A 14,002-nucleotide genomic window follows, 5' to 3' on the forward strand; every position below is an offset into this window, starting at 1 on the left:
TTTTTCTTGGGAGGATGCATGTGATCGGCACAGGGCCAATCAGCACTGTTCAGACAGAGGGTAAGGGGTCCTGCAGCCTCATGGAACAGTCAGAGTAGAATGAAAACTCCTGCTACAAGCTTTAATCAAACACTCATAGAAGTCACAAGACTGCTATATACTGCTGATGAGAAAGGGTATTTAGCAGTTTATGTTTACTAACATAATTGCATGTCCTTGTTCGGTGTACTGTGGGAGACCAGATATAGTGAATGCAGGGTCTTGGCTTTAGTAACACTTTAAGTTCCGCTTTAAAGTCCATTTAATTAACTGTTGTAAAAGGTGACCAACCACTGAAGGATTGTGCTTCTGTAATGTTATTTAACATATTAACACAAATTTGAACGTATTTAAAAAGTCAAAGATCATTGTAGCAAGAAATCAGAAGTCATGTTTCACAGAAGTGACTCCAGGTAAAGCAAATCAGACTGGAATGTATGGGTTACTGGGATTTGCACTGCCATATTAAATACAACAAACTGTATGTAATCAGCCTGTTCACTAAACTGTATGGTGAAATAGTTCAGGTAAAAAGAAATGCCTACAGAAACTATTTGCAAAATGAGAAAGCATTTATCACAGTTCTGTTACAAAGCATATATTGCAAATTACATATAAAAACAAGTATAACAGTAGCAAAAATAAGAGCCAAAGTAAATAAACAAAGTGATAAACATAGTAATGATAATTAAAAAAAAAACAAGCAAGTTTTGCAAGTAGCCTTTTATATGAACACCCGGAAAATAACAACTCACCATAAACAATAACCGTCGCTGTTGTACTTCTGCGCCTAGCAACAATATTCTTAGCAACGCAGGTGTAGTTGGCTGTGTCTGAGAGCCGGGCCTGCTTAATGATTAGATTGTGGTCAATTGTTATGAGGTAATTGGTGTCTTGTATGGGGTCAATGATGTCTTCGTTTTTTAACCATTCCACCTATTGAGTAAGGAGGGGGAAGAAAAGAGACGGATGTTTAAATGACAAATAATTAAAACGAGAACACACCACTGGCTGAAATATCAACAGCAATTAGCCATCTTTGAACTGCAGAAGCTTGGGGATTATTGCAAATGATTTAAAAGGTTAAACATACAAAAAACACAGTGACTTCCAGTGCTAATAGGCCTTCCAAGGTGTGGAGTAACAGATGTCAGATAAAATGGCAGTGTGAAAGGTATATACAGTGCCTTGCAAAAGTATTTGGCCCCTTTGAACTTTTCAACCTTTTGCCACATTTCAGGCTTCAAACATAAAGATATAAAAATTTTATTTTTTGTGAAGAATCACCAACAAGTGGGACACAATTGTGAAGTGGAACAAAATCTATTGGATATTTTAAACTTTTTTAGAAAATAAAAAACTGAAAAGTGGTGCGTGCAAAATTATTCAGCCGCTTTACTTCCAGTGCAGCAAACTCACTCCAGAAGTTCAGCGAGGATCTCTGAATGATCCAATGTTGTCCTAAATGACTGATGGTGATAAATAGAATCCACCTGTGTGTAATCAAGTCTCTGTATAAATGCACCTGCTCTGTGATAGTCTCAGGGTTCTGTTGAAAGTGCAGAGAGCATCATGAAGACCAAGGAACACACCAGGCAGGTCCGTAATACTGTTGTGGAGAAGTTTAAAGCTGGATTTGGATACAAAAAGATTTCCCAAGCTTTAAACATCCCAAGGGGCACTGTGCAAGCGATCATTTTGAAATGGAAGGAGTATCAGACCACTGCAAATCTACCAAGACCTGGCCGTCCCTCTAAACTTTCAGCTCAGACAAGGAGAAGACTGATCAGAGATGCAGCCAAGAGGCCCATGATTACTCTGGATGAACTGCAGAGAACTACAGCTGAGGTGGGAGAGTCTGTCCATGGGACAACAATCAGGCTTACACTGCACAAATCTGGCCTTTATGGCTGAGTGGCAAGAAGAAAGCCATTTCTCAAAGATATCCATAAAAAGTCTCGTCTAAAGTTTGCCACAAGCCACCTGGGAGACACACCAAACATGTGGAAGAAGGTGCTCTGGTCAGATGAAACCAAAATCGAACTTTTTGCCCACAATGCAAAACGATATGTTTGGCGTAAAAGCAACACAGCTCATCAGCATCCCCACACCATCCCCACTGTCAAACATGGTGGTGGCAGCATCATGGTTTGGGCCTGCTTTTCTTCAGCAGGGACAGGGAAGATGGTTAAAATTGAGGGGAAGACGGATGCAGCCAAATACAGGACCATGCTGGATGAAAACCTGTTGGAGTCTGCAAAAGACCTGAAACTGGGACGGAGATTTATCTTACAACAAGACAATGATCCCAAACATACGGCAAAATCTACAAAGGAATGGTTCACAAATAAACGTATTCAGGTGTTAGAATGGCCAAGTCAAAGTCCAGACCTGAATCCAATCGAGAATCTGTGGAAAGAGCTGAAAACTGCTGACTGAGCTCGAGCGGTTTTGCAAGGAAGAATGGGCAAGAATTTCAGTCTCTCGATGTGCTAAACTGATAGAGACATACCCCAAGCGACTTTCAGCTGTAATCGCAGCAAAAGGTGGCTCTACAAAGTATTAACGCAAGGGGTCCGAATAATTTTGCACGCCCCACTTTTCATTTTTTTTATTAGTTAAAAAAGTTTCAAAAATCCAATAGATTTCGTTCCACTTCAAAATTGTGTCCCACTTGTTGGTGATTCTTCACAAAAAATAAAAATGTTATATCTTTATGTTTGAAGCTTGAAATGAGGCAAAAGGTTGAAAAGTTTAAGGGGTCCGAATACTTTCGCAAGGCACTGTATGGTATCCCAAAACTAGGTGGATGCTGCCTTCCTCAGATGGGGTAATCCGAAAGGAACTACAAGACAAATAGAAATGGAAGGCGCGCACACCTAGTGCATTACCAAAGATAATTTAATAATAAGAATTTTTTGTATAAAAGTGAGTACTCACAAAATGCAACTGACAAAAGGCCTCAAACACAGTGCATGGACATGCACAGAACACGGGGTACATCTAATGCATTTCAGGGGCACACCCCCTTCCTCAGAGCTAGGCTAGTCTCATACACCATGGGCACTGGTGGAATTGAAAATTGTGTGTCAAAAAGAGCCACACCCTCAAAGGGGCAATAAAAAATTTAAATTATATATATAGTGATGGTATGCGAGGTGAGATACACGATAATAGGTACATTTCACCTTGCATTCGTTCCGTTGTAAGGGAACTAAACCGGAATCCAGCCCGCTTTTTCCAGCCTCTGTGGCAGGCTGGGTTCCAGTCCACTGGAGTCCACAGTCAGCTGGACATTAAATATCCAGGAAGAGAGCACAGCACAGCTCTGGTTTTGAGACTTAGGAAGGAACCTGAGTGAGAGGAGCTCTGGCTGTTGGACTATAAAGGTTTGCTTTTCCATATATTTTGTGGGTGATAGAGACCAGCCCCACACTGTATAGAGAGAAGACTATTTGTTTAGTTAGCACCGGATGTCAAGGATTTAATTTACCCATGTGACATAAAGCCATGTGACACCGCCCCATTGTCCCTATATAAGTGGCCGCGCAGTGCGTCCCTGGCATTCCGGCTGGAGAGATCGTCGAGGCAACATCTCCTGGAGAAGAAGAAGAAGAAGAAGAAGAAGAAGAAGAACGGAAGGCGGTGGCGACAGAAGACCGGGCCACCACCTGTAAAAGAGCTATAAGAAGGCGCGGTGGCCCAGCACAAGAACCGAAGAGGGGGACAAGACCCCCGAAGTCGGGAGAAGAGGCCGGCGGCGAGGAAGAAAGCCGGACTCCTCCGCTAGCAAAAGAGCTACAAGAAGATAGCGGAGGAGTCCGGCGAAAAGACCCCCGAAGACGGAAGACCCCCGGAGCTGTGCAATAAAGTATTTTATCTTGTGTGTTGTGTTTTTTTTTTACTTTTATTTTACAGGTGAATGGGTAGGGGTACATTGTACCCCATACTCATTCACATAGGGTGGGGGGCCGGTATCCGGGGGCCCCCTTATTAAAGGGGGCTCCCGGATTCCGATAAGCCCCTCACCCGCAGACCCCGACAACCAACGGCCAGGGTTGTCGGGAAGAGGCCCTTATCCTCATCAACATGGGGACAAGGTGCTTTGGGGTGGGGGGGCCGCGCGGCCCCCCCTTCCCCAAGGCACCCCCCCCATGTTGAGGGCACGCGGCCTGGTACGGCTCAGGAGGGGGGGCGCTCGCTCGCCCCCCTTTCCTGGCCGGCCGGGTAGCGTGCTCGGACAAGGGTCTGTTGTGGACTTGGGGGGGACCCCCGCGCCGATTTTTTTCGGCGTTGGGGTTCCCCTTTAAGTCCATTCCAGGCGGCGGGGTCAGCGACGTCTCCTTCGCGGACCCCGCCTACCTGGAGACGCGCTCGAAATAAGCGGACTTTCCTCCGCGTGTGTGGGCGAGTCCGTTCATTTCAAAAGTGGGGCGGATAGTATGGCGGACTTAGTATGCCGTATTAGTCCGCTCAAAAAGTGCCGTGTGTGGGCAAGTCCGTTCATTCGAAAGTATGACGGACTGTCCGTCGGATTGTCTGACGGAATAAGTTGGCCAGACAGTCCGCCACGTGTGTACGCGGCTTTAGTGCAAAACTTTTTTTTTTTTTTTCTTTTTTTAGTTTAGGAAGAGAGTGATTAAAACACCCAACAGTTTTTTCTTTGTGGTATGTGTCTCCATTAGGCGATTCACCCTCTCTATTAGTCCTGGTTACCATTATCATTGAAAGTGAAAGTAAAAGAAAAACCCAAATTTTGAGTTGTCCAGAGAAAAGTAATAGCAGTCTTCATATGGAGACACTAGTTCTGGTGACCTGGGGGGGGCCAAGGGATTCCCTTAATTTGTATGGATATTCTCTCACTTCCTATTTTGGCTATGGGACAGGAAGTGAAGTTAAATCTCTCCAAAGGCACACAGATAGCAAAAAATAAATAAAAAATATGACACGGTTATAACAGTCACTAAAGCCCCATACACACTATCAGTTTTTCTGCTGAGTTTTTCCTTCAGATTTACCAAAACCATATAATATGAGGTCAAACCTTAGGAGTTTCAATGTGTATGCAATCAGGCAGGCCCTTATACTACATGGTTTTGGTAAACCTGAAGGAAAAACTCAGCAGAAAAACTGATAGTATGTATGGGGCTTTACTCTATCCAAAAATGAAATAAAAGTTTTAGCTGTAGGTCTACTTTAAGTAATTTGAAGTCATAGACCTGTAACAAGCATGCTGTATTCTTTCTATGAATACATGTTTGGGGTCTATGACTTGGACAGCATTGAAGGCATTGTGTCAGCCAGGAAACTAGGATAATGTAAAGAAAAGTTTAGCAATTGCAATCTCCCTTATTCTCTTATGACATCTTCTCTTTATTCAGCTTCCAGTTGCAGTCCTGATGCTCTGCTCCACATCCAGAGGCAATGAGAAATATATTTATCTTTTCTCCTCTTGGTATTGGGGGGGGGGGGGCATGTAATTCTTTCCCTGGGGTGACCGCGTGTCACGTACCTAGTAGTTGAGCCTGGAATGCAGGGAGCGGCCCCTCGTATCCCCTGGCTAATGAACCCCTGGAGATGGAGACAGGTATTCAAAAGTTCAGGGGGCACAAGTGCCTGGCAGGTAGGACTGGTCCGGATAAGCAGCTGGGCACCGACAGCAAGTTGGTAGGGCTGATGGTACTTGACTGTAGCAGGCAGGCACAAGTGCGGAGACTGGCTGGTAGGTGGGCGTCAGGAAATACTGGAACCCCAACAGGTAAACAGGAACAGCGGAGTCGGGTACAGGCCGGGTCAGCAGGAATCGATCAGCAAGGTACAAGAGGATGAGGCAGAGACGTGGTCGGACAAGCAGAGGTCGTAGGCAGGCAGCAACGGATCAAGGTCAAAGAACAAGCCGGGTATCAAGGATCAAGGTAACAGGTACTGGTACAGAAAGCAAGGTCACGGACACGCTGTAGACTGGACAGCACGGATGGAAGGGAGCCAGTGACTTAAGAAGACCTTAGGGCGCCAAACGGACGTACGACGGGTCAGCGCGCCCCCGCGAGTAGACGTGCTCCCGTTCGTGACCCACGAGCGTGTGCGCGCTCGTTCGTGTTGACGCGAGTGCGTTCGTTAGCTTTAGCGCGCGTCAAAGGGAAACGACGGGCTCTCCGCGACAGGTTTCTACGGGTAAGTCTCCTGTGTATGGCCGAAACGTCCGAGTGATCGTGACACCGCGCTTGTGCTTGGCAACTGGGGGGAGAAAGTCCTCAGCCCTGTGTAAGCTCCTAGCACAGGTTCCCTTTAAAGGCAATTTAGCAGCAAAATGTCTATTTGTTGTTTTTTTTTAGAACACTGGACAACATTATGTAAACGTGTTCTGTCAAACTCTTAGTAAATTAATAGCTGTGAAAAGTAGCAGCGCAATTAGATAATAGAATAACTCGTTCGTGGCTGCATACAAATTCTACTGAGCAGTAAATAAAATGGGCTAGCATTGTGAATTGATTAATCAAAACGAATCACTTAAAGTGGTTGTAAACCCTTACAAACCACTTTGACCTACAGGTAAGCCTAGATTAAGGCTTACCTGTAGGTCCAAGCAATATCTCCTAAACCTATATTTAGGAGATATTTGCCCGAAAACGGGCACCGCTGTCTACGGCGCATGTGCCGTAGACAGCGGCGCGCAGGCGCACTGAGCGCGGCATTTCCAAGAATGGAGCTGCCGCGCGTGTCGACTCCCGTGCGCATGCGCGGGAGTGACGTCATCGCGGCTTTGCCGAATGACAGCGGCGGAGCTGCGAGACGCCACCAGCAAGATGGATGCGGCGGACTACAGGGGACAGCGTGACTTCGCTGGCTCCTGTGTCAGGTGATGCATAGTAGTCCATTATGCTTTGCCTTTGCAGGGAATGAAAGAGGAAGTAAACTCATCAGGGTTTACTTCCTCTTTAATAAAAGACACATAACATCAAAACTAAAGTAGTTGCTCACCTGGATGTGGCTCGTTTATCTTTCTTATCTTTACTGTTATTTATTTACCACGGCTTTGCAGGTGGTAGCTTCTGTAGGATAGCAACATTATTTTCATCATTTCTGGGCTATCTGCTTTTAAAGTGGTAGTAAACTCCCATGCATAATTTCTACCTATAGGTAAAGGAGATATTTACTGCACATGCAGCCAGTGATGTCAGCAGCATATGCGATCTGAAGGAACAGCCAACCGGGTCATTCCTTCAGAGTCCTGTGCTGTAAATGGTGGCTCCTGCGTGTATGCGTGGGAGTGACGTCATCGTGCCTCCGGCCACTCACACAGCTGGAGTCTGCGATCCCGGAAGGGAGACTGGGTAAAGATGGAAGCCTTGTCAGCGGTGACAGTGTGTTGCTGTAAGGCTTTGTTCTAAGGTAGGTTTTGCATAATGTGCATACTAGCACCTTATGGCTTTACCTTGCAGGTTGCAATAAAAAACACAGTGGTTTACTACTGCTTTAATATAACAGCCAAACTTTCCCATTTGAGAAACAACTATTGCCAAAATTGCAGCAAATTATTATTATTATTATTATTATCTTTTTTTGTAGCCAGCTATATGCTCAAATTTGATATGTTCTAAACATCCTAAATACAGGACCACCACCTGCTTTCTTATAGATGTATACGCATTATATAATGTAAAACAAAACACAAAGCTATATTACCTTCTGACAAGTTAGCTCCTTTTTAGAATTGAAAAGGTCAGCATGCATAATTTACAAAACAAGATAATACTGCTGGGAGGTCAGCAGAGAACAAGTTCATGAACAAAGCAAACCATTGTTATATCAGAGCTAAATACTTCTAAAAACACAATAAAACAGAGGTATCATACCTCAGCAGGTGGAATGCCTTCTGGTGGACGACACTGAAGTAACACTTCTTGTTCAAGAGGTACTTCTTTACCCAACGGTTCCTGGTCAAAGTTCTTTCTCAGATCTGTGAATATGAAAAAAAAATATATATATATAAATTAACTTATAGGAATATATACTATACTATATAAACTAAGAGTGGAATACTTGTAGATAAAAACAGGATTTTCTATAATCAAACTGTATGAATGAGATGTCATTATATATTTAAATGATATACAAAAATTGTGTAAATATAAGATAATATCAATATTATCTTTGGTCATTAGAAGTATTACATTTATAGCTTTACTTCTCATTTAGAAATGAATCAGCTGCAAGGCTGAACTTTGCAAATATCACCACAAGATGGCAATGTTGTCAACATAGCTGGCAACCGGCATTACAATAACAGTGACTGTGCTAGACCTAGACAAACTGTTCTCCAGTAGAACTATACATGGGTTAAACTTACAGGCTATTCGGACATAGGACCGACGGCTCTTGGTGGTTCCAGCTGAGCTCCATGCCACGCACTGACACCAGTAATCCTCCAAACCAAACAGTTCTTCTACCTGCTGCCTGGACACTTCAATTTGGACCTCCCGAACCACAAGACCTGGAAGAGGATCTAAAATGTTAACACTTTAACTGCCTCCTAATGAACAGTCAACAAAACACCATGCATGTGGCAATATGTCAAATGGCAGGAAATGACACTGTGATAGATGGGCTGACATATAGTAAATATAAAAACATCTGATAACTCCGTTTTAAAGGGTAGCTTTCCCTAAAATAAACAGAGGGGTTAAGGTATTAGGTGCCTCAAAGAAAAAGCTGCAGCCCAAAGTTATGTTTGGTGATTCATGTCAGATGGAACAAAAAGGGAAATATCTACTTAGTGGGGACACAGATCGCATTTAATAACCTGACAGAGGTTCTAACCCTTCCTCACACTATCCAAGTTATTTTGATAGCACTTTAACATTTGTACTTTAACATTTAGGTTACATTAACACTAGCCTGCACAGTAAAATGCAAGCTAGAGCAGTGTCAGCTCTGGCAGAGAGAAGTGTGATACGTGTTTCAGCTTGTTTTCTTTTCTCAACTTTATCTGAAGTGTCACACAGTGACACTTGATTCGTGTCACTGCTCAAGAAAGAAAAAAAAAAAACCTCAACATGCTCCCTGCTGCTGGCTGGTGGGGGTCTCCCTGCATATAACCGGAACTCCGATACCAAAGCTTGATCTGCTTGGTTTTCTCCAGCACAAGGCTGAATTGCCAAGGTGGTAGCTTCAGCAGTGGTGAGCAGGTGGGCCTCCACCGATCAGCATCGATAGGTAGGTGTAGAATTTCTACATTTTGTCTCAAAGTGGAAAAGCTTTTGTTATCTAGGTTTTTGTCAGATGTAATTATGGGGTCTAAATTATGATATGTAGGGTTTTGTCTAAAAGTTTCATTAACACGTTGATGAGGGAAGGAAGGAGGAACCAACTTTAAGTGGTGAACATTTTAGTTTCAGGTGTTTTTTTTTTTTGGATAGAAACAAAACTCGTTAGACATAGCAGTCACAAGTGGGACTACATACCCAGGGCCGTCTTTAATAGCGTTTGGACCCCGGGCAAAAGTTTTCTTGGCCCGTCCTGCTTGTTAATTGGTTGCTAGAGATTACTGTACGGCAATACTGCTCACTGATTGGTTGCTAGAGGTTACAGCACATCATCTCCTTACTGCAGGGGAGCATGATATACTTATGAATGCCGTCTTTATTTACATATCAATGCCGCCGGCCGCAGCTATTTACTTAGTAATGCCGCCGCTATTTACATATGAATGAAGGGACTTTAAACTGGGATAGTTGGCAAGTATGAGGAAGATACTTTGGGCCCCACAACAATGACAGGGCCCAGGGCAGCTGCCCCTTTTGCCCTGCCTTAAAGATGGCCCTGTACATACCATACCACCAGTTAGCACTGCTTTAGTATTTGGCACCTTTTTTTCTTTCTTTACAACTGCATGTTTAACTAAACGTTTAGCCACATTAATTAAAGCCATGCACAACTATTCCCTTGAAAGCTGTAGATACCTTGGAGACTTGTTTCCTGACATGGACTTTTGTTGCTGTGGATGTTCCAGTTAATCCCTGTGGATGTTTGTTTTATTATATTAACTCTTTTCTGGCTTTAGACAACCATTCTGCTTTTTTTCCCTTTGTACGGCGTACAATAACAGAAGTACATTTATATCAAGGTAAAGTTACAGCAGTTTGGTAGATGGATGAAATGTCACAGATTGGACTTATGATGCCCCCCCCCCCCCCCATATTTTTTGTATTCATTTCTGATAACAAACTTCATGTAATGGCCAAAATCTGGTATTCTTTTCTGAAATACATCAATAGGAAAACAGACCGCATGGATAGGCCACCAGATGGAGCTGATGATCATAAAAATGAATCTAGTACAGAAAATATTGGGGAAACTCATCCAGCCTTCACAAAGGTGTGACATTCGTCCAATGAATGTTTCATAGATAGACCCCTATGAGTGTGACAAATTCTAAATCATTGTTAATGTATTTGTTGCTGTACTGAGGCTGAAGAATGTGTCTTCTAAGGTAGCGATCAACTTTTTAAGCAGGTGAGTAGGGGTATAGGCATTTTAGGGAGTACAAAGGGGATCAGGAAGAAAAAGGGCCTGGGCTTGCAGTAAAAAGGAGTGCTTGACTAACAATTCAGTTTTTTAGCTGCTCTTCAGAATGTTTACTTAGGAAAACAGAACATACTAACCTGTTAGATCATCCACCCTCTCCTTAGTAATGTGATCATTCTGATTGACCCACTCCCCATTGCATTTAAAGTAGATCTGTATGGCTGGGTTAGCTTTGCACACAAGCTCTACTGGCTTGTTCTTTACTATGTAGGCATCTTCTGGTTCCAAGAGGAAATGCGGTAGAGATTCTGCTGGAGCTGAAGGGAAGGAGTCTGGTAGAACATCACTGTACTCCACTGCTGCAAATGAAAGGAAACACAAAGTAAGAACAAAATATGAAAATGTCAAGATTTATCATTACTACTACAAACTACTAGCAGGTTATTTTAATGGTTGTCACCAGGGTAAAATGGGCTCAATCATAACAACCAGTTTTATTGAACATAAACAGATTCCTTTACAAACTTAAAAAGCGCAAACAGTGTGGGGAGAAGATTGAACTTCACACTAAAGTGGCTGTAAACCTCAGACATAAAATATGAAGAAAGCACATTAAGCGCACTAATGCCGCGTACACACAAGCGGAATGTCTGACAGAAAAAGTCAGACGGAATCTTTTCATCGTATATTCCGATCGTGTGTATGCCTGATCAGACTTTCTTTTATGAAAATTCTGACCGACCTAGAAATAGAACATGTTTTAAATATTTCAGACGGAACCAATTCCCATCGGGAAAATTGCTCATCTATATGCTGTTCCCACGGACCAAAAACGACGCATGCTCTGAAGCAAGTACAAAACTGAGGCTATTGGCTACTGGCTATTGAACTTCCTTTTTCTAGTCCCGTCATACGTGTTGTACATCACTGCATTATTAACGACCAGACTTTGGTATGATCGTGTGCATGCAAGACAGTTTCAGCGGAACTCCATCGGAAAACCCTTCAGAGTTTATTCCGACGGGAAAACCTGTCGTGTGTATGTGGCATAAGTGTTTTTTTCTGTCTTCTGCTTTATTCCTCTACTATCAGCATGAATCACTTCTGACAAGTTTTCCTGACACCAAGAGAAAAATGGTGAAAGGGGAGGGATCTCCAGCTGATTGGCAGCCTCAGCTCTCTTCCTGTGAGCTGTCGGAAGGGGGGGTGTGTCCCTTCCCTCCAATCAGCTCTCAGAGCTCTCCTCACTGAGTTCTGCAGTGTGTAATTTTAGCTGTCTGCCCCATTTTTTACTGATAGCTCAGACATACTTTATAATTCTAGACTTTTAAAGCATGTAGAAAAAAATAAGACTGAATGTAGGAGGATTTGCTTCATCCCTGTGTATCACTGGATGCCAGTCACTGCACTGGGTATATGGGAGGTTTTACAACCATTTATTGTTACAGTAGTGAGATACTATTTTACACTACCAGTCTGAAACTAACTCCATTAAATCACCATAATTATGGATGAGGATTCTCTTTAATGTTATTTGTGACCACGGAGGTTCCCAGTTCCATGCCTATCACTGAACAAGACCATATACTAATCACTCACTGCAAAAAGCTGTTAATATCACCAGTTTGAGCATTTTCATACAATGGCCAGTCAATACTGGGCACACGCAAGGTTTAATAAAAGAAAAAACAACAGCAATAACCCAAAGCAACCAGAAAACAGCTTACAAAGTTTTTTCTTAAACTATACAGAGATTTGCATTAATCAGGTGACAATCTCATGTTTAAGGGTGGTCCAAGACCTTGCCAAATGACCGCTATCTGGGATTTTTACAGACCTGAAATATCAGCTCTACAGAACTTTATGTAGTGGTCTGGCCTGATGGCAAAGGTATCATTCCCACATGGCTGACCGCCATCTGAAGTCTAGAGAGGCAGCTTCAACCCTACTACCAATTCCAGAATTATTGGCTCTTAGAGAGCTTAAAGAAGAATTCCAAGAAGAAGAAGAAGAAGAAGAAGAAGTTGCTTTGAAAAAGTAAAACCCCTATACTTGTTTTCCATATCTGTTTGTGTTCGGTAAATCTTTTATAGTCATAAATCCCATACACCACCGTAAATTCTGAATGTCCAGCACTGAAACTTAGGCTGGTAACACATGGACTGAAATTCGGCTGGATCAGCATGGACCAGTCGAGTTTTGATCCATGTTTGGCCACTGTGGTTGAACTGAAGTCAATCTACCAATCAATTTCTGTTCAATCACTCAGTTAGTATTAGTAAGGCTGTAGCACTGATCAGTGTATTCTGGTGGTAGGGTCTCACAGCTGTCAGAATACAATGAGACAGAGGGGAAGTTTCCTCCATCCACATCAAATATGTAAAAAGGGGAAATTGGGTCAGTTTTTTTGTTCAACCCGCTGGTTGAACAAAATAGCAAAAAACTGACCCACGTATAGCCAGCTTTACAGTCCTGGCTCTAGTCAAGTTTTCTGAGAAGGTTGATTGCTCTCCGACCTCAGCCACTGATGAAAATGCCATAAGGTGCTCAAGCACCTCCACAGTGAATCACTTTTTAGAGGGGTGAACTCACGCCAGTGTGAATGATGCCTAAACGACATAGGCTACAAATTGTTTTACAGAATAATACAATATCAAAATGTCAACAATTTACATTAAAATGGTTAGTTTTTGAGGTGTTCGTTGCATACTTTTGCAAATATATGTAGAAACCATGCTGCCTTTTCATGGCCCCTCTGAATTAGAAGGAGAAAACAAAAATCCTCCCTTGCAGTGGGGCTTTTCTTGAATGGCAAGGGTTAATGCTCATTTAATTTTAAGGTACCACGGGCTCTTTTCCCATATGCTCTGGTGGTTGCAAGTCCTCTGATGTCAACAAGTACAATGTAGGACCCATAGCTGTGCACTGGAGATGAGAACAACAGGGGGTGGACTTCCCCCAGAGTGTAGGGGAGAAGAAAAGATTGCTTGGGAAAAGGGGAATTGGGTAAACATAACTGATTTTTTATGGTACACTAGACCTAAATGAGCATCTAATCCTGGAAGATGGGGATTTTTTTTTTCTTTCCCTAGAGATAGCCTTTAAACGAAGCAGACCCAAAAGAGGCCAATGCAGCACATTGGTAGCAGATTTCCAGTCTGCACCAAATCCAGCAAGTAAAACAAACAAACATTCTAAAGTTTATAATGAACTGATTAAAAGAAGAAGTGTGGGATTTTAATAAAATAAACCTACATATTCACCTAGGTCGATTAGATGTTGCATGTGTTCCCAGCTGGTTCTACACCAAGGACTGAGTGATCAAAGACCATTGACTGCTCAGTTCTTGGGTCCACTCTCAGTACAGGGTGGTGACTGTCAGTCACTGCTTTCTGCTCTGCCCCTCCAGTGTTCACTGGAACACCAAACTGAGCAT

General features: G+C 42.9%; 1 protein-coding gene across 3 annotated transcripts in view; it reads right to left on the reverse strand.

The window, feature by feature from the left end:
* UNC5B (unc-5 netrin receptor B) overlaps positions 1 to 14,002 on the reverse strand; it is a 253,877-nt gene that overhangs the window by 35,038 nt on the left and 204,837 nt on the right. For 2 of the 3 annotated variants that reach the window (XM_077454581.1, XM_077454579.1), the window contains exons 2-5: positions 10,704 to 10,925; positions 8,390 to 8,533; positions 7,896 to 7,999; positions 795 to 975 (exon numbers count right to left, since the gene is read on the reverse strand). In XM_077454581.1, the coding sequence (XP_077310707.1) occupies positions 795 to 975; positions 7,896 to 7,999; positions 8,390 to 8,533; positions 10,704 to 10,925 (651 nt within the window). The remainder of the gene's footprint in view (positions 1 to 794; positions 976 to 7,895; positions 8,000 to 8,389; positions 8,534 to 10,703; positions 10,926 to 14,002) is intronic. The other variant, XM_077454580.1, reaches the window with a different exon arrangement.

Source organism: Lithobates pipiens, unplaced genomic scaffold (genome assembly GCF_037356315.1).
Source record: "Lithobates pipiens isolate NorthernLeopardFrog02 unplaced genomic scaffold, aLitPip1_a1.2 Scaffold_25, whole genome shotgun sequence".
NCBI classification, from domain to species: Eukaryota; Metazoa; Chordata; class Amphibia; order Anura; family Ranidae; genus Lithobates; species Lithobates pipiens.